Raw genomic sequence first — 20188 nt, 5'->3', positions numbered from 1 at the left:
GAAATAATGTTAAAAAGCAATTATTTAGCTTTTAGAAACTTCAAAAAGAATGTAAAAATTCGTTCCAGAACTAAAGTAATTAAATTTTAAGCAGATAGTGGCATTTTAAACAAATTTCAAGCTTTTGTGACGTACTATAAGTGTGCTAAGTTTGATTCAATTTGGGCAAGCCTACGAAAAGCTATCGGAATCCGCCCCCCCCGCCCCCCTCGCCCTCATAATATGTGCGAAAACCCCCGGACCGAATAGGGTTAAAGTCTTTACATGACCATTAACTGTTCCGCCTTTACTCTAAACAAAGTAATAAATATGACGTGATATTGTACGGAGAATATGTGCAACTGTTACAAGATTGTCAAAAATTCCTTTTTAATTTTGATAGCACATGCATAAAGATCAATTTCGAGTGGTTAGCTAATAAAATGTGTCCAAAGTACACCTTTGTTAGAACATCCATCAACAACTGTAAAATCAAAATGAAGAAGGATAAGAAGAGCAAAAAAATTTTCAAAAAGAAAGGACGACCAAACTTTAAGATTAAGACAATTATGATAGGAACACGGTACGACAGGGAAAATTATTATTGTGCCCTTATAATTGTCCCTCAAAACAAATTCCAACCACTTGATATTACAGTCAACAAGCCAGTTAAGTGTTTTATCAAAGACTAGTTGTTAGCCCGTGGAAAAATCCACGGGTTCGTCCATCCTTTTTATACCGTACTGCGTGCGTGTCGCTACTTGCGCAGCTAAGCTACCATTTTGCGTGACAGACGGACAGACGTATACGGGTATTATAATATAGACAATTATAACATGTGGTATGCTAAAAAGGTTACAAACCAGCTTAACGAAGGCAAAGCTCCAGCAAACGTAGAAGTTTCCCTAAATTTGTCACAAGTCAAACTATTACATGACACGTGGATCTTTAAGATTCACCAGAACTTGCAAGGGCGTGGTGATTTGGTTTTTAATGGTTTCAAAGCAGCAGGTATCACTGAAGCCGTGAAAGAAGCTAATAAAGTTTTTCATAGAATTGACAACCTATTCCTTGCTTCTCAAAATGAAAAGAACTGAGAGACCATTCGTTGTTTGACTTCAACGAACTACTGCTGTTATAGTTGTATGATTGTTTCATGTTTGTTTAAACACAAAATGTAGTTTCTTTTTGTTCCCATTATGTTTTTTATGTCCCCGATCCTTTTTTTGTAATCTTTCTTGCAATTTATTAAGGTGGTAAGCTTTGCTTACGTGTGACGTCAATGCAATGGTTTCCCAGAAAAAGTAATAAACGAATGAAATACGCTACTGCCGAGTTGAAAAGAAGCTTTTGTTGCTGTCTGAAAGCCACAATCTGTAAAGGGGTGTAAGAAGTTGACAAAAAACGAAAAACAATTTCAAAATCAATTACCAATAAATACAAGATAACAAAAGAAGTAAAAAAGTCCTGATAGGTGGGACATTTTGTGCAATTTTGAAAAAAAGTCTTAATTAGAGAGAGATTCGTTTAAGTAAGGCGTTCCCTAAGTGGAACGAATTTTCACGGTTCCCTAAATGTCTCAGTTAACGCGAGTGTACTGTATTTAACCTCGTCCCCAGTGCATCTTGTATCTTTTTTGACACCGGTACGGCGATACGTCCCGATGGCAGAAAAGATACAAGCTGTTGCCTATGTTTTCACTTACAGCGAGTTGCAATTTTATTGAAAATTACATTACGTATGAAAAAGGATTTTACTGTTAGCGCTCTACACGGATTTGCAATATACTTTAAATTTCCATGAAAAATTATCTTACAAATAAAAAATGTCAAATAACAAGGTTACAATAGGCTATACCATGTGCAGTCATGAACTGCTTGGGCTGGAAAGTTTTTTTTTTAATAATAAATTAACACGTACGGCCCAAAGTATATCTTTACTAAGCGGTCCACAGACGTGGAGAACAATTTAGCGGCAATCGAGCACTCAATTTAGCGTTAACGACAGGGCTAAAGACTAGACTCTATAATAGTAGCCGTATTCTGTTTGTTTAATATGGTTACCCGATTCTCTTTTCTGTTCTACTCTCAGAGCATAAGTTATATCATGCTAATAGGCGGACAAGCTACAAAAATATGTACGACTGGTGCATTCTTTGGACGTTCCACGACAAACGACTAGTTTCTTTAATAATGACGTATCATACTAATAACAACGAATTAATTTAGCCTGCTTCTATTCTTTAATAGTCTCTATATTTTTAATATTTTAATATCCGGTGTCTGTTTATCTCTGTGCTGAAATAACTTCTTGCTAAACACGCTTGACAAAAAGAAAAACACTGTTTTAGGCCATACGCTAACATTCCACCTTCTTTTCCTGCTCTTAGCGTGCATGAGCAGCTCCAATTTCACGAGTAAATGAACCAATCGGTAAGGTTTAATTTCTTAATCCTATTTTTAAGAAGATTTGTTCGCGATTATGATCAGACCGGGAGCTTCGAAAAAAAAACTTGTACACACCAGCAAACAAAAAGACGGCAGTTTTGGTAGATAATTGTTTAGAAGGAAAGTTTTGATTGCAACTATTTGGTTCTCTTTGCTTTTGATACTCATTGGTGCTTTGAAAAGAAATAAAGATTTTCAGTTGGTTTACATTTCTATTTCAGCTAGGTAGCCTACCTGAAATAGAAACGTAGGTTATGAAGAGTGAGCATGAAGCCAGCTGGCTAGCTAGCTAGCTATAGCTAGTTTTTTATATTGCTATTTTTCTTATAAGGTTTTTAGTCAGTTTGGCATAAGTGATTTTTATCCGTATGCAGTTAGGTATGTAGTTAAGGGAAATTGCACAGATTACGCAGATTAGCTCACCAACTGTAAACTTTCACCCGGGTGTACAGCATGACTTTTCTGTACTATGTGCTTATCCCACTGTCGCTTACAAGTAAAACTGAAACTATTTTTGTTAAGACGGGGTAGCAACAACCCGTACCTTCTTTTTTTGACGGAACAGCTGTTGTGAAGCGTAAAGCATATATCTCCATTAAGCGCTTCACCTGGGGTGGCAACGTGGTTGACCTGCACTTGACGTGAACTTGACGTTTAACGCAGGGTTACATTGCTAGTTTATATCTATTATTCAAATATCCGTATTCTGTCTGCCTGTTTGAAACCGCTGCCCCGTTTATATTTCGGGATTCCTGCAGGACCAGATTTCGCTCGCGCGTATTAAGTAGATGCGATGCCTGACTTTTGCGACTTCGATATATCAAGGAAGGAACATGCAACGGTTAAGACTACTCTAACAAAAGCTAGTTCGATTTAAACGCCCTGCTGTGGTATTAAGTTGAGGTTCGAAGGTCACTTTTTGCCTACAAAGGTATAATGTGAGAGAGCAGAGCAAGATCAGCTAGATAGCCAACTGTACTTATGCTGTATAGGTTTTCACTATTTTTGGTGCTTTTTATTCCAGCCAACGTTATTGTTTCATTTTGTTTTGTGTTCACAAATTTGATCTGAACTTATGTTGTGGTTAGCTAAAAAGTATAAGATGTTCATTTATGAGTAGCTAAACACTTTTGAGGTATTTCTAATGTGGAATGCAGATTGATAACTACTACAATTTTGTAACGTAACTTTGTTAGGCTGCATTTAAGATTAAAATAAATTTTCGTGTCACTATTTTATCTAAACAGGTTAACGAAATGGGCTGTCACCGAAGGTTTTCATATATACAATTAACTTTTGTATAATAAAGTTCCAATAAAGTTGTTTAGTGACTGTTTAACTCCGATGGCCTAACAGGAGACTCTTTCCTGTGTTTTCTTTAATCAAAGATTGTGAGAAATTCAAAAGGGCGCTCTGCTGTAAGCGCCCAAAATGTATTTGTTGCAAGGCTTCCCTGAACAGAACCCTTAACCCGATATCGCCTGATAGATAATTTTTAAACTTTCAATTGTGGTTAGTTGCTGAAAAGTTATTTTTCAAAAACTATGTTACACCCGAGACGTTGCATCGCTGTAGTGCTTCACAGGTATTTCCGACGTACTGCAAGCCTCTACTACAGTGTTCAAATTGAATGTGCGTCATGGTTTCCCTAAACTTAAGCGCTCAGCTTGGCGTTCAGCGTTATTAATACCCTTACTTTGTCTTCTGTCTTTCCAAAAAAAACCCGCCGTGCTACGTAAAGCCGAAATGTGTTATAAAACGGACAAACCCGTGGATTTATCCACGAACTACCGACTAGCTTATATTAGAATACTCGTTGTCTGTCATCAATTCATATATGGCAGCTACGAATGGGGACGGGCTGGTTCCTGTGGAAATGCTCACAGTCTTACGTCTAGTGTAGTTATGGAAACTAACACGGCGAAAAAAAAATTTCAGTGTAGTTAGCTGTCTCAGCGGAATATGCGGTGTTGAGGATGTATTTTTATAAAAAATTCCTTTATTAAGGTAAATCTTTCGTAAAGGAGTAAAATTCGTCCTTAAAGCGCAGCTATACACGTATGTAAGTTGGTTAAACGTTTCTGTATCCCTCCGTGTGATAATTTAATATGAATTTACACTTAAATGACAAAAAAGGCACTGCGAATAATGGACGCCGATTTTTATTTGGATAACATTTACGAACGCTGTGATGCCTTTTCATGTCAATACAAAACTATGAACAGAAAAAATGCTACAAACGAATTTACTAGAGTCAGCTGAAAAGTTGGAATGCTATAAGTATCACAAAGATATTAGGGAGTTGTAAAGTTCGAAGAATATGATAATACTGAACAACGTAATTGCAAATTCAGACAAAATGACTTGTTTGGAGTATTTGCTGCCCACACCAAGTTGAAAAATCATGCTGTATGAGCAGTACTGGTACCTGTAGAAGAACATTGTGATAATTTAAATTTGAAGTCACCGCAGTTAGAGCTGATGAGCGGATGAGCGCATTGGAACATCCAAAAAACTTCAATTAGCCTTATAAAATGCTGCTAACTAGAATAACATTTTTCGAGAATTAGGAGTACACATAAACAAAACAAAAAAAAAAGAATTTATAACGAACCAAGTATTGTTTAACCGAAAGCAAGGAGGAATTAATTGCTAGTTCTCAATTTTATTTTTTGTATCCTCAGGAGAACATATTTACCTTGAAAATATAAATTCGGATCACTGATGCTCAGTCAATGCAACAAGCGGAACCAATGTCTAAGAAGCAAACTATAAGTACATTTGACTGTACCTGTGTTCATATCTCAGCTGAGTCGAATCTGCTGATTAACAGAGCTTATAGCCAGGAAAATAAAATCCAAGATAAAACCCATATAAAAGGATATGCTATTTTAAATGTGCCCTGAAAGTAAGTAACCAACTTACTTTCGACTTGTAAAATAAATAGCCAGCCTCACGCAGCAAACTAATTACTTCTTTTAGCCTCAAAGAAATTTTGTACTTAAATTTAAACTCGGAAACAATAACCTACAATAGTTAGTCGAGTCCTAAACGAAAATTAAAATATGTGATCATTGTTTACATAACAATATTATTAACTAACCGAGGGAAAATGTGTAAAATCAAAAAATAATTACCTCACATAAAATAGACATGAAATTTCCAAGGCAGTTGCTCAAGCAGTAACTGATTTTCGACGCTAGCTACACAAAAAGGAACAAATGAACACTGATACAGATACAAAATTGATAGGTTCAGGCTTGATAGTCCCTCGAATGATGCCCGTATTAGCTGCTTCCCACAAGGGTTCAGCTAAAAGGTTATCCAAAGAAAAAAATTTTGGATAATCTTTAACTTTTATTTGGTAAAAACATTGTGCAATTTTTGTCAACATATTATGCAAGGCAAAAATGTAACATATATATTTTAGCAATATATTTCAAAGTATTACTTCATCATCAGGCTATACGTAAAAGTATATAAACAGTAAAACTGCTAAATAAAAAGTATTCACATCACATATCAACATTTACCTACATACACTGTACACAAGTTAAAAGGTATTAAATGATTAAAACTCCCATGAGGGATAAGTCATAATTAAACTTTTATTACTAATTCACGGCTTTTAAACTCGTCCTTTGTGTTTATTGTAGGCTTTATTTCCCGAAAAAAAAAGTGCCTCCAGTGTCATTAAATGATATTCCGACTTAATCAATTTTGCCATTATATCTGCCTGATTGATTGATAGCTCCACATTACAAGTCTTGAAATGACGTCCCCAAGCAGCATATTTATGCTCTTTGATACGGGTCGGTATATCTTTTCCAGGGTTATTATTATCATTATTATTATTATTATTATTATCAACAATTTTTATACAGGATATAGATTTTCAATATATACAATATTGCTATTAACAAACGTCCTGTCTTTAAAAATAAAAATAAAAAGTATAGTAAGGTAAAAATATATATTATATAAGCAATAAAAATAAAAAACTAGTTAAAAAGTCTTAAAATTAGCTAAAACAGGGTCTTCTCGATAATGTCTTCGTAAAACGATGTAGGTTACTGGTTATTCTAAAGGAGAGTTTTTGCGTTTAAGAGACTTTGATAAAAATTCTCCCAGGTACTACATGCGTAATGAATCCTATACACCAGACCAGTTACTACGGAACGTTTATACTTTATGGGAGCTAACGAATGGAATACACAACATAGGATAGACAACATCAAGCATCCTATGCGAACTCTGAAGTGCCGTAATTACACTAACTACGTTCCTAAAAATCTTTTTAATGACGTCTCCGAAATTGACTGGCGCCCTGTATACGACGCCAGTGATGTAAGTTCTGCAGTTACGTATGTTAACTCGAAGCTAAGAGATTCTTTTGATAAATACGCCCCGTTAATCGAAAAAAGAGTTAAATCACGACCTTGTAAATGGCTAACTTCAAAAATAAAATCTCAAATGAACAACCGTGACAAACTTTATCGCAAAGCTCGCAAATCAGGTAAAACAGAAGATACAGAGAAATATAAAAAGATTAGAAATAGTTGCAACAATAATATAGTGAAAGCAAAGGCTAACCACCAGCGTGATGTTATTAACGAAAATCTGTCAAATCCAAGAAAGTTTTGGAATGCAATAAAATCAGTATTCCCAAGCAAACCGAAAAAAGTGTGTCAAATGTGAAAAGATAGTGAAAGCAGAAGTAAAGTAAGCAACTTCAGCAAGTTTTTTAGTACAGCTGTTCACTCCCTTAAATCCAAGTCAATTCAACTTATAAATTTTACATGGAGATACGTATCACCTTTTTCTTTACGAACTTTTCATGATAGGTTATATTTCGAAGATTTTTGTTGAGAAAGAACTCCGATCACTCAAACGAAATAAAGCAACCGGCATAGACGAGTTACCACCCGGAATGTTAAAAGACTGTGCTATTGTAATTTTAAAACCTCTGAGTCACATAATAAACCTTTCGATAAACACCTCAACTGTACCATCAGCCTGGAAAGTTGGGAAGGTTGCACCTATATTTAAATCTGGGGATTCTTCTCTTCCCGAAAACTATCGCCCGATTTCAAATTTACCGGTGCTATCTAAAATTCTTGAGAAGGCTATTCATAACAAACTCATGAACTATCTCGAAAATGAGAAATTACTGAACGACTGTCAATATGGTTTTCGAAGTAAACGCTCTACGAAACTTGCTTCTACTTTATTTTGCGACAGTATTCGTCGCGAAATAGATGGTGGTAAGTTAGTTGGAGCAGTTTATATAGATTTATCGAAAGCTTTTGATACGATCGGACACTCATTATTATAAAAAAAGCTATGCACGTACGGAATTAAAGGCAAGGAGCTAGCATGGTTTACCGACTACTTATTTAATCGAAGTCAGTTAGTAGACATTAACAATATTCGATCTAGCTACGAGCCAATTTACTGCGGTGTTCCACAAGGTTCCATTTTGGGATCACTGCTTTATATAATTTTTTATGATGATTTTGTAGACCATATCTGAAATTCTAAAGTTATAATGTACGCAGATGACACCGTCATATACGTTGCTTATAAGGATGTTACTAGAATTGAACAACTTCTCTCAATCAAGACCTTGAGAGACTATCGGTATATTTCCGTGAAAATGAGTTAATTATAAATCTAAAAAAAAGGAAAACAAAAGTCATGTTGTTCGGTACGGCTAAACGCTTGAAAGTATATGACAAGGCTCTACAAGTTGTATATCAAGAAAATCCAATAAATTTCGTTTCTCAGTTTAAGTATCTGGGAACAGTAATCGACAGCAGGTAATGCTTAATGACAACTTCGACCGATCATATAAAAGCGCCAGCAGCCGTTTACGCCTACTACAAAGATTACGACCGTACCTTACCGCTGAAGCTGCACACAATGTTCTCTCGATGATGATTGTACCTTTCTTTAATCACTTATAGTAATGCATTGAGAATACCTTTCACGAATACACATCTCAACAAATTAAAGTCGCTTGAGAACCGTGCTAGATCGATTGTCCGGAGTGATAATATTCCATCCATCACAGGACTCGTGAACGGTAATATTTGTGTACTCGTTAAAAAGTGTCTACTAAATGAACTAACATCTGTGACAATTATTTTATCAGCCAACAACATGACAATAACACACGAAATAACGGCTGCATTGTCAGGTTACTTCGGGTCAAACTAGAAATCGCCCGGCAGAGTTTCTATTTTGCAGGGGGTAAACTGTATAATTCACTGCCACTTGAAATACGAAAAATCGATAATATGTCTCTTTTTATAAAGGCGCTTAGAGGGTACTGCTCTTAATAGACGATACCAGCTATTGGGCGATGTGCACTGTTAGCGGCTATCTTAGTCACTGTCCAATCTGCTTCAAGTTTAGCTAAGTGGGATTAATGTTTTGAACTATGCCTATGTCTTATTTAGCTCTCACATGAAGTCACTTTACACCTTGTCTGCATACTGTTGCATTTCTAGTTGATCAATTTTTTGTTTATTTTTATCGTTTTTACTGTTTTTACTGCTTTTTTCCATTTTTATTCTCAGACAGGACGGACATTGATAGCAGTTTTTTTGTATTTATGTATATATTTGCAAATTACTGAAGTCCTCATCCTGTATAAATATTTTTAAATAAAATAAATAAATAATAAATATTGTTAATCCTGTGTCACTAGCTTTCCTATACCACGTTGATGTTAAATTCTCGCCTCTATGTATGATTCACATGTCCAGAAATTAAATACTACCTTTTTTCTCTTTCCACGGTAAACTTAGGTTGGGATGGAAGTTGTTTATTTCCAAAAGTTTGTCATTAATTTGTTCTCTATTGATATCTCTCAGGATATCATCCATGTACCGGGAGTATAGCTTTGCGTCGTTTTTTATACGTGTGTCAAACTTGCTGAGCCAGCCATTAGGTATATTTGGAGCTGGCAGACTTCCCAACGCTAATCCGCCCTTTTGTCTGTAGTAACCGTCATGTGTTAGGAGCAACACATCACGACTGCACAGGTTTGCTAGTGATGTGACTACTTTTTATTTAGCAGTTTTACTGTCTATATACTTTTACTTATTTTACTGATGATGAAGTAATACTTCGAAATATATTGCTAAAATATATATGTTACATTTTTGGCTTGCATAGTATGTGGAAGATCTTTAATCTCATTGTAGCTAGCTTTGAACAAAAATATTAAGAGTTTAACAATAGAGCTGTAAATTTTAACATAGAATGTTAATTATGAAGTAACTTAATTGTTAAATGAAGCTATATGTAAACATATACAGAGTTAGCCGTGTGACAGGGGAAAATAAAAACTACAATGGCTTTTGCAGGAACTTAACAACATTAAATAAGAAAACTCTCGATATTATTAACAAAGCGAACTAAAATATCTAAAACTACACTATAAAAACAACTAAGCGTAAAGATAAAACGAAGATACACAATTAGGCAGGAGAGTTTTTTAATTTTTGACAAAAGTTTTATAGGTATTATATTGTTTGAAATAAACTATGATTTTTAGAAATGTCACTATTCCTGTTTATCCTGTTTATTTATAATTTTGCCCACCATTCTATGGTCCAATTACTTACTATTTGATGTTCAACTAGTCTTTTGTTTCGTATTACTCTTCTACTTAATTTTTCAGTTGTAGTTTATATTTTATTTACAGGACCCTATTAGATAAGAGTACTATTTTGTAACTGGTTAGGCCATCCTGTGTAGATACTAGCTCATAAATAAATAAATTAATAAATAATGAATAAATAAATAAATAAATAAATAAATAAATAAATAAATAAATAAATAAATAAATAAATAATTAAATAAATAAATATATTATGTCCGGGGTTTTAGACGCCAACGACAACGATATGTGATCAGATAGCATTTATACAAAGATTTGGAGAGCTGTACTTGGTGTACCCTGAAAAAACGTTGGTCATAATCATTTTTTTGTATGTTACAGAAGATAAAAAGTTGATAATCATGTCTCTTAGATTTTTTTAAAAGTCTTTTCTCTTCGTAATTATTTTGGAGCAAAATATCTCCCACTCCTCCCATTTTTTTTAAAAATAAATTCTAAAGTATAACGTATGAGGGGTTGGAAAGTCTTTATGAAATTGATCAAAATATTTGTCTTTATGAATACATGTAGGCGTTGAATATTTACTGATTGGGAGTTGCATTCTCAAAAATATTACCATTAGGCCGATGACTTATCAGTACAGCCAATCCAAGAAATTTAAAATACACATAATTCAATATTTTTCTAACTAACGTATCTTGTCTTTTTATCCCATCTTAATTTACCATTTTTGTGTTCTTACGGAAGTATGAGAGACAAGCGGTGGCTCCTTAAGGTTTGACAAAAACTCGCCTTTATTTTGCTTGCACAACCAAGAACTGTACTAACTACAAATTATACATCTAAAAGTCAACATTACCAAATAAAAATGTATTTTATATAAGTTATTACTTTCTTACACTACAAAGAGAATCAAAAATCAAAAATACACTCTCAGAAAACTAACACTTTCCACATTTACAACTTTGTATGTTTCGATATTTGAAATGTCTTTTCTTTTTTCGTGAAGCAATTGGGCAATCAAGTTGGATAGGTTTGTAGTTGAACTTCACAGGGCGACACTTTTTACAGATTTCTAGAGATGGATGACCAGGTATAAACATTGTGTGGCATTTTCCAGTGCAGTAATAAGTTTCCACTATTTTTGGAGTGCAGTTTTTATGAGATATGGTAAGATTGAAGAGCCTCGTTTGACAAGTTTCAGTAGGTGTGCTATCATTTGTTATGAACATACCGTAATTCTCCAAAATGGCTATTTTTATCTCATCAAGACTATTGTAACGTTTTGCACCCAACGAAGTATACAAGACAGAGAACATCACAAGGAACAGTGTCTTCATCTTCCAGCCCATTATCTTATTCATTGTCACCTGAAAAAGAAATATCGTTTGATAAAATCAAGATAACAGAAACAAATGTTACGCATGTCTTATCTCTCGCCTTCATCTTTACCTAAATGATAACTTAATTGTTTAGGAATGGGTAAAACTAGTTAATTAATCTGGATTAAAATTAAATGTTATTGAAAAAACACAAAGAAAAATCACAACAAACACTTCTTTTAATAGATGACATCATCGCTGTTATAAAAAGAAGTCGTTTAATTCTACCCGTTGGCTTGTCTCCTCCCATGTCCAATTAGCATGTCAAAGGAGACTTCACTTAAATCAGATTTAAGTTGTGAATCTTTAGGCGTCAAAATCTATTCAATCCATTCATGAAATCTTTTTAAAAGATATCTGGGATTTCCTTTACACCCCTCCCAATGGTCGACACAACGATGGTTAATTTAATTACACTCTTTGCACAAAGATCTCGATTGATGTCATTTCTTTATCATGACTTTGAGCCCGATATTTTCTGATAAAGTATGATTTTATTTGGGAATCAAGGCGTTACTAGGAAAGCATGAATCATATCAGGTGACATTTTTAATATAACTAACTAAATAAATAATTTACAAGGGAAATTTGATCTAAATTTGACTTAATGCATGTATTGTGTTTTATGTGGTCATATTCAATTAGAATATCGATTACGTTGTGCGAGTTCATCTATTCAGATTCTCCACTACTATAACTATGCAGAGTTTTGCTAACAATCATTTTACTGGATAAGAGGTTTAAATGATAGGACGACTATCCTAAAAGAGCTGTTTTTGACATCAAACTCATAATATTCTTTACTTAGCTATATGAAGTCAACCTTTCTTCCAAGGAACAAAGTGAAGTAAAAATTAAAAAATAAAATAAAAATTGTAGTTTCACTGAACTTTTGGTCAAAATCCTAATTTGAAATTCTAAAGAATGAAATTGCGTTATCTTCAAAAGATATCTTTGAAGAAGTTGAGGTAAATTGCCTTTTCCCCATATTTTCAACTGAAAAACTCTTGTTAGAAAACTATTAAAAATTGTATTGTAAAGTGTACAACGCCACACAGACTAGACTTAATTGTAATACAAAAACGACAACAATAAAACAACAGCAACAAACTTTACCTCTGCTAAAACCTTCGCCATCATACATGAACTGTGATGCAGGCTTGATGGTAACAGTTACTTTAGACTGAGGGATGAAACTTTGCAATTTATAGCAAATCTAGGAGGAGCAGAGGATTTGATTGACACAATAGAAAAAACAAAAGTGCTCACACAAACCACATTATAATAAAAAAACATTGTGTGGACAAACAGACATTTCATCTGTCGCGTCTTTTGAGACAAAGCAAATATTAGATTCATTTAAAGAGATAATTTGGTGTCTAATGATATGGAAAAAGATTGAATGACAATTCAAGTTGTTGTGTCATTACAATTCATTCTGTGGCATTATATAAGAATTATTGAAATTACATACGAATGTTGTAATCAGTGAATATAAAACTTATCGCATTAATTGGTAAAAAGGTTAAATGTAGCAAGACTCTTATGGGTTGAGTCTAGCTAAACTCTTACGGGTTCAATGTAGCTAAACTCTTACGGGTTGAATGTAGCTAAACTCTAATGGGTTAGGTGTAGCTAAATTCTTGTGAGTTAGATGTAGCTAGACGACACTTTTAAACACCAAAAAATATTCGTCATATTATAAAACTTTTAAATTATAAACTCTTAATTTTTTAAGAGGTTTTATACTTGTCTTTATGAAATTTTGTTTTTTACATATTACCCATAAGCAGTACGCGAAAATTAAATGTGCGCTAAACCTAGGTGTTCAAAAATCAAATATACGGGGAAAATGTACAAGCTTAAGCTAGCACCAAAATAAGGTAATTTTACCTATTCCAACTAGAATCATGGACAAAATTCTAAGCACACTTTTTCCGGACTAAAAAAATGTCTAATAGCAAAAACAACAGACAATAGAAATTTACACATTTAATCAGGTCATTTCCGTTGTTACGACATATACGATATGACGGGAGCACGACTGGCTACTAGTGTCTACCCAACAGTGGCGAGACAAAGGAATTAGTCTACTTCCCCCAATCAACATTCTGGTGGTTTCTTGATGTCTTGGTCAGCTTGTGCTCCATGCATTTATTTATGTCTGGTGTAATAAAATTGTATGGATAAAAAGTGGGAGGTGCATTTTCCGACGTGTCTTCCACATCTTAATTAATGTATACTAAATTAATTAATACTTAATTAGTGGCCTACATAATCGTTGCGACAATTGTACGAAATTATAGTAATGGGAAGAAGTCAAAAAAATGGATAGCAATTGTTTAGATTTGTTTATAATAATAATGGAATTTTTTTCAATGCTTCTGTTGTCTACGGAGGTGTCCTACTTCTGAAATGCTCACTAATTTATTTTTTGACAGAGTGGGATTGTAACCCACGCACTTAAAGTTTAACTCCAACCTTCAACTATCTGATTTGTAACTGGCTGTATACCACATTGACCTCCTGCCTAAGCTTATCCTTTTATAATCCATCTTGCAATTTTATTCAATTGAACGCTCTACTTGTAAAAAAGCAGTACGGTATATCATGGCAAAGCCGGTTCTTATAATTATTAGGCAGCGAAAACTCTATATAGTGGACATCATCTTAAACGTACGTCTGTATTGTTTTAGTTTATTTGACATGAACTAAAAATCGCACACTGCACATAAACTTCATCTTAATTAGTCGGAATATATTTTTGCAAGTATAAGTTCAGAAAGTTTGTCATAGTACTTTTTTAATCTTCTTCGAACGTGAAACACATTTAAAAATTATTACTGTTTTTGTGATTTCACGCAAAGGCTTATGACAGCAATGTTTTGGAAGTCTTCGACCGTAAGTTTCTTGTTTACACGAATTCAGAAATCTCTTTCTACTTCTTTTGTGATTCGGGAAGTCGGGGATTTATCTTCCTTTTTAAGTTTCTTGATTTAGATATTCAGTCCTGCATAATATTCCTAGTTCAACAGTAGATGTTATTAATTTTTTTATCCATCTTTTTTGTCGCTCCAGAAAAACTTTCCCTGCTGAAGATTGTAAAACTGGTCTAAAAGCATATTTTTGGTTATACAGATAAAGCGAAAAAGTCAAGAAACAATCGAACTCCACAAAAACTTCAGTACCAGGAAGATGTAATTGAGATGATGGCAATGAAAAATGAATGGGAACCGTTGGTAAAGGCTTGCTTAAGCGACGTGGCACTACTTTGGATTTTTTATTTAAAATCATTCCAATCATTACCTTTCTTACACAATCCATATTTTATTTGCTATATACCGACACTTTCATATTTCTCTTGCATTTTTAAGCTATTAGTATTCTCAAAATCTCTTGAAATGAAAATATGTAAGTGCACAAGCAGATCCTTATCTTTTCTTATCGGTAATTCTAGACGTCTGTAATATTAATTTTTGTCTTTCAGCCAAAAAAAATGGGTGGGCTCACATGTCATGCTAAACCTTACGCGAAATCTTTAGGCTAAGGATAAGAAATAGACTTTTTCTGGTCGCGCGGGTTGCATGGATTGTCTACGGGTTAATTACTGATGTCTTTCTGTGAGCAAGATATAATAGCTGTAAGTAGCGATGGGTGAATTGGTAGGGGTTTATTTGTCGACCAAATTTCCTTGGCTTTTTCCACGGGTTTACAGATATCCTTCTTAAATTGTATATTTTCTTGTTTGTTTTATATTTACCCTTAGGATTTTATCGTCCCACTTTTTACTTTATTTTATTCTTCGTTTTTTTTAACACATGACGTTCATGAAAAACAGTTTTTATCTTGTAAATACTTGTAAATACTGATGTTCTTATCCTGTATAAAAATTCGTTAATAAATAAATAAGTAAATACTGCAAAACTGCAAAGTAGGCCTACAATATGCCTAACACAACTAATTGTGTCTCGACATCTAAAAAAAGAATCCTGCAATGTTTCAGAAACGTTTATAGCAAGCTGAATTTCGTGACCGTTTAAAAACTAAAAGGGTGCGGATGATATGAGGCGAGCCACACCAGTTCAGTACACTAGTTTGCTTTGTCGTGATCCTGCTTCTATTACATATTTTCCATAAAAATGGGACTACATAAGAAATGAGCCAACATTGTTTCCGAGATCTCCCTTCATTGAAACGAGATCTCCGTTTTGCAGGCTGAAAATTTCAGGTAATCGCCCCACCCCAGTCAAGTGGTCCAAAGCGATCACATGCATTCGTTTTTTTCCACTGAAAATCCTTTCACTGACAACCAAAGGTGAAACATTGTATGGAGATAAAAGTTTTATAATTTAATCATTTAGTTTACGTATACCTCATCGTATTCTTCAGTAAATAAAAGCAGAGCTAGATGAAAGTAACCGCAACCATGTAAAAATGCAGTAATGCGTTTCCAAATACCCAAATTAAACTCACACAAAAAACAGTTTGTTGTCAAAGAGGTAGTGCATGTTAAAAATAAATAAAAATTTAGGTGTTTTCAACATAAAATGCCCACGTGTAAAGATTTTTTAAACAAAATTACGCATAATAAATTTATACAAAAAAATTCCAATCATAAACAATAGAATAAATACTTGTTGTTTCATCCAGCTTATGCCAGATTTTAAAGCCATTAACATTTTATGACTAAAATTAAAACTGCAAATTACAAAACTTTTCCAGACAATCGAATTTATTTCTCTTCTTTTACGTATGGACAATATATTTTCATGACTTAGCAAAATAAAAATCATATCTCAACAGGATTTTGTTTTAATCACTGGAATATTAAAAATAGATTTTTCGAAATTAAATGGAATTAAATTAAAATCATTTCAGTTGGTGAAAACGTATTTGATTATTTGTGTCTATATTGAGTAATTACTGTTCAGAATGTCTGAAAAGTTCATTTCTTTCAATTTATTAACCCTATTCAGGTTGGGGTCTGAGTGACCCGGTCAAAGGTTGGAGAGGGGAGCAAAAATGCCCTACCCCTATATTTTCTGATGTACTTGCTTATTTAAAAAATAGTTTAGCACAAATGTTAACTACCATAAAATAATGATAATGGCGGAAAAATTTTCAGTTTTGGTCATGTGTTAAATTACTGACGTCAGCAAAATTTTAAAAACTGCTGGTTTTTAATTTTTTTGAGTATATAATATGCAAATATGGTCTAAGGGATCAAATTGCGCATTTTTTTTTCTTCTGAGCCTAGAATATTAGGATTTTAGTCTTCTGTTTTTAATACAGGTGTACCTATTCTTTTATTGAAGTGCTAAGCACCAACACTTATGTAATAAGGTGCAGGTCCAAAGTATGTCAACGCAAAATGAGACAAAAGTCAGATGAATTCAAAGTAAAAAATGAGTTACAGGAAGACTTTGTTTGCTTACATTAAACGCATGTATTTATCACGGCCACGACGACAATTATAATTTCAGGACGATTTTACTATAAAAAAAATTTGTTTCGTTGACCGTCCAGTCAGTGTACGATTTTTGTGCAATTTTGATGTATGCCGACTTTGTTTGGCCTGGAAATTTTCACTATGTCAAAGTATATGCTAACTCCTACTTGAACAAAATTATGAGAGCAAGCAAACTAGCACCCAACCGCAATAAAGTTGGAAATTACTTAATCAGGAACCAGCGGGGTTTCTTTCTCGGAAAGTTGAGCTCAAGTTGAATCACTTACTAAATGTTGTCCATTGAGGTCTAATTAACCAGGTCATGACATAGACTAGAATAATAAAACTATTTTTGTACTTCTAATTACTCAAAAGACACTTCAGCAACTCTATATTTCAAGCAACCGGCTGATAATATACATGTTGCTAATGTGGAGAAGAAACGGGTTGTCCTACCAATTCCGTAGCTATCATTTCCATAGTGATTTCCCAGCCAATTTGTCATTTCTTTTATTTAAGGAATTATAAATTAGGCTTGTGTGAATGACTCTGTTGAGTCTTTAAAAGTTTCGGCAAAGTCTTTTTAAAAGTGACAATCCTTTTTTTCTTCTTTTATCAAAAATTAATCACGCAGCGAGTCAGAGACCTTCCGCTCTAAATACTTACGTTTATCATCGAATTAGACAACAATAGAGTTTTAACCAGGTGTTGATCCAGAGTTTATAAATCTTGATGTTGTTCTTTTTTTCTGATCGTTTCAGCTGCTTGATACATATAGCTGGTTGCCAAAATTAAGTAATGCATATGTGGTAAGACAATAAAGATGTTAAAATTCCTCATTGTATGCATATGCACAGTTGTCATATGACATTTTATTTTTATGGACATGTTTTACGTCTTGTCCAAAGCATCCTGTGGAATGGTGATGGAAGACGAGAAAGACAGCACGATCGATTTATTTTTTATAAATTTAAATTTTTGTAGCACATTGTATTTAAACAACCAAAGTTGCTCATACAATTGGGAAATTGTTTATAGAAGGTAAAGATGAGTTACAGTGTGACGTATTGTTATTATTTTGCGTTTAGAAGAATGGACATGCGCACCCCTGCGCACAGGAAAGAAATATAAAAAACAAACCGTAGCGATCAAAGAAATCAAGTTAAAAAAAGGAATTTACCTTTTGAAAGAAACTGATCTTAAATAGAGAAAATGGTAGTTAAGAAAAAACAATTCAAACTCCTTTTGATCAAGTATACAAATTAATTGAAATAGTCAATTTTCTCTTTCCTGTTCCTTCAATGCGCGCGCATATACGGAATTTTGTTATCTCGTGATGCTTGAAACGGATTGATTTTAGGTGAAATTCTGATAGGAAAATCTTTGTAAAGGGGACAATCATAAAACGGACCATTAACGCGGACAGTTTTTTTTGTATCAAATGAAATTTTCTATTGTAAACAGCCTCTTTAAAGCGGACACTGCATAAAAAATGACAAAAAGTTTATTACGTCTTCTCTTTCTTTTACACTTTTACCTATTTTACAAATTTGTAAACTTTTTTATCCAAGTTCTAAAGAACTTTTCACTATTCTTCTTTCCCACCTTACCTTTTGTAGAACAAGCTTTTGTAGAACGAGCAAGAGAAGCCAGCATTAATGCTATTCAGAAAGTGATCTGATGGTCGAAGAAGTTTCCGATGGTGAAAAAAAAAAAAAAAAATTGAGGATCTTTAACTGAAAAATTGGAGATAGTCTTATTAACGATTATCTTACTTAAAGCTTTTAAAAATGTTTTTAGTCCATTCTTTTAAAAAGAGTTTATATTTGTCGTTAAAAAAATCGCATAAAAAACATTTTTTGGTCAAAATCCCGTCTAAAACTAAATTTTCGGCTATTTCTCCATTGATGTTGACAATATAAAAGAGAAGGAATCATATGTTAGGAGCAGTTTTCTTTATTTAAGTTAAGTCATTACGATCACTGTATGTTGCTGCGTGAAAACCAAAAACTTTACCAACTTCTAACACACGCATGCGCATTTTGCATAACAAATGCACATTAAAGTTCTCCTTTCTTTTTATATCGCATTGCATACGTCAGCAGTACCATTTTGTGTGGCAGACAGACAGACGTATACAGGTATTATATTATAGGTACTATTTTTTGTTCCGCCAGGTTTTATTTTTAGACGTTTTGTTTTAGCGGGTATAAATTAGATTAATACAGATTGTGACCTTCATAAATTTCAAATTACTGTGTTGTATGTATATGCAACACTTTGGAATCGTTACCATGGATTTAATAAAGTATACATTGCATTATTCTGCGGACATACTAGTTAGCGTGTTATTATAATACACCAACTCAACACAACCAGACCGCATTCGGAATAACAATTGGAATTGGCAGATTCTAGTTACTTTGGTTGGAAAAATGAGAGCGTGGTCACTTTAACTGTTTATCACTGTTAAAAACAATGTTCAAGCTGTGTTGTGCTGTTAAAATTGATAACAACAAGATCACATCCAAATGATGAATCATTACAACCGAATGATGAATATACACAACCGAATGATGAATTATCACAGCCAAATGATGGATCATTACAACCGAATGATGAATTTTGACGACTAAAGTATGATTTATAAACTATTCATATATATAGAATTTTTTTAAACGATTTTGTGACCCAAAGTTTATTCTTTCTGAAAACAACAGTCTGTTACACAAATTCAACGCCGTTGTGCTTGTTGCCTTTTGTCGAAAAGAATGTTGGTATTAAAAATTCAGTGAATTTAAAATTGTTAACATTACTTGCTGTTTTTCTGACAGAGTGAAGCGAGGTTTCGGTTCTACTGTAAGTTTTTTTACATATAACCATTTTTGTTGCTATGAGGTTAAAAGTTATATCGTGCTGTATAAATCCCGTAGTGAAGGCTTTTTAGGCAGATTTCTTGTATAGACTGGTTGAAAGTAGCTATCAGTTAATAAAGTACGGTATTTGTAAATCCAGACATAAATATGGACGAGTTGTGGAAGCAGAATGTTGTAAATTGTTTTTCGAAATCATGCAAAAAACACACAAGCTTACAATTATATGAAGGTGGCTTATATATCGATGAAGTTTGCCCTAACATCGGTAGTAGTAGTCCAAATCGAATTGCAACATGTTTCTTTCTAAACGTCCCTGCTTAGAAATTAAATGATCGTCTTCTATCCATCATTTAAAGTTACCAATGTCCAATTTAATTACTTACGTTGAACAGAAATCACAGCTTTTTTTCGTCGTGTCTTATACA

The 20188-nt window shown here is 33.6% G+C and overlaps 1 protein-coding gene across 1 annotated transcript; it reads right to left on the bottom strand.

Annotated features, from left to right (window-relative positions):
• Nucleotides 1-10752: 10752 nt before the first annotated feature.
• LOC130657333 (cerberus-like) lies at nucleotides 10753-12629 on the bottom strand. The gene is made up of 2 exons (XM_057460312.1): nucleotides 12555-12629; nucleotides 10753-11426 (listed from the first exon to the last, which is right to left on the bottom strand). Exons 1-2 carry the CDS (start codon nucleotides 12576-12578, stop codon nucleotides 10998-11000), a joined length of 453 nt encoding a protein of 150 aa, XP_057316295.1. The 5' UTR covers nucleotides 12579-12629; the 3' UTR covers nucleotides 10753-10997.
• Nucleotides 12630-20188: the final 7559 nt, after the last annotated feature.

Source organism: Hydractinia symbiolongicarpus, chromosome 9, assembly GCF_029227915.1.
Source record: "Hydractinia symbiolongicarpus strain clone_291-10 chromosome 9, HSymV2.1, whole genome shotgun sequence".
Taxonomy (NCBI): Eukaryota; Metazoa; Cnidaria; class Hydrozoa; order Anthoathecata; family Hydractiniidae; genus Hydractinia; species Hydractinia symbiolongicarpus.
This window is presented reverse-complemented; position numbering and strand designations above follow the sequence as displayed.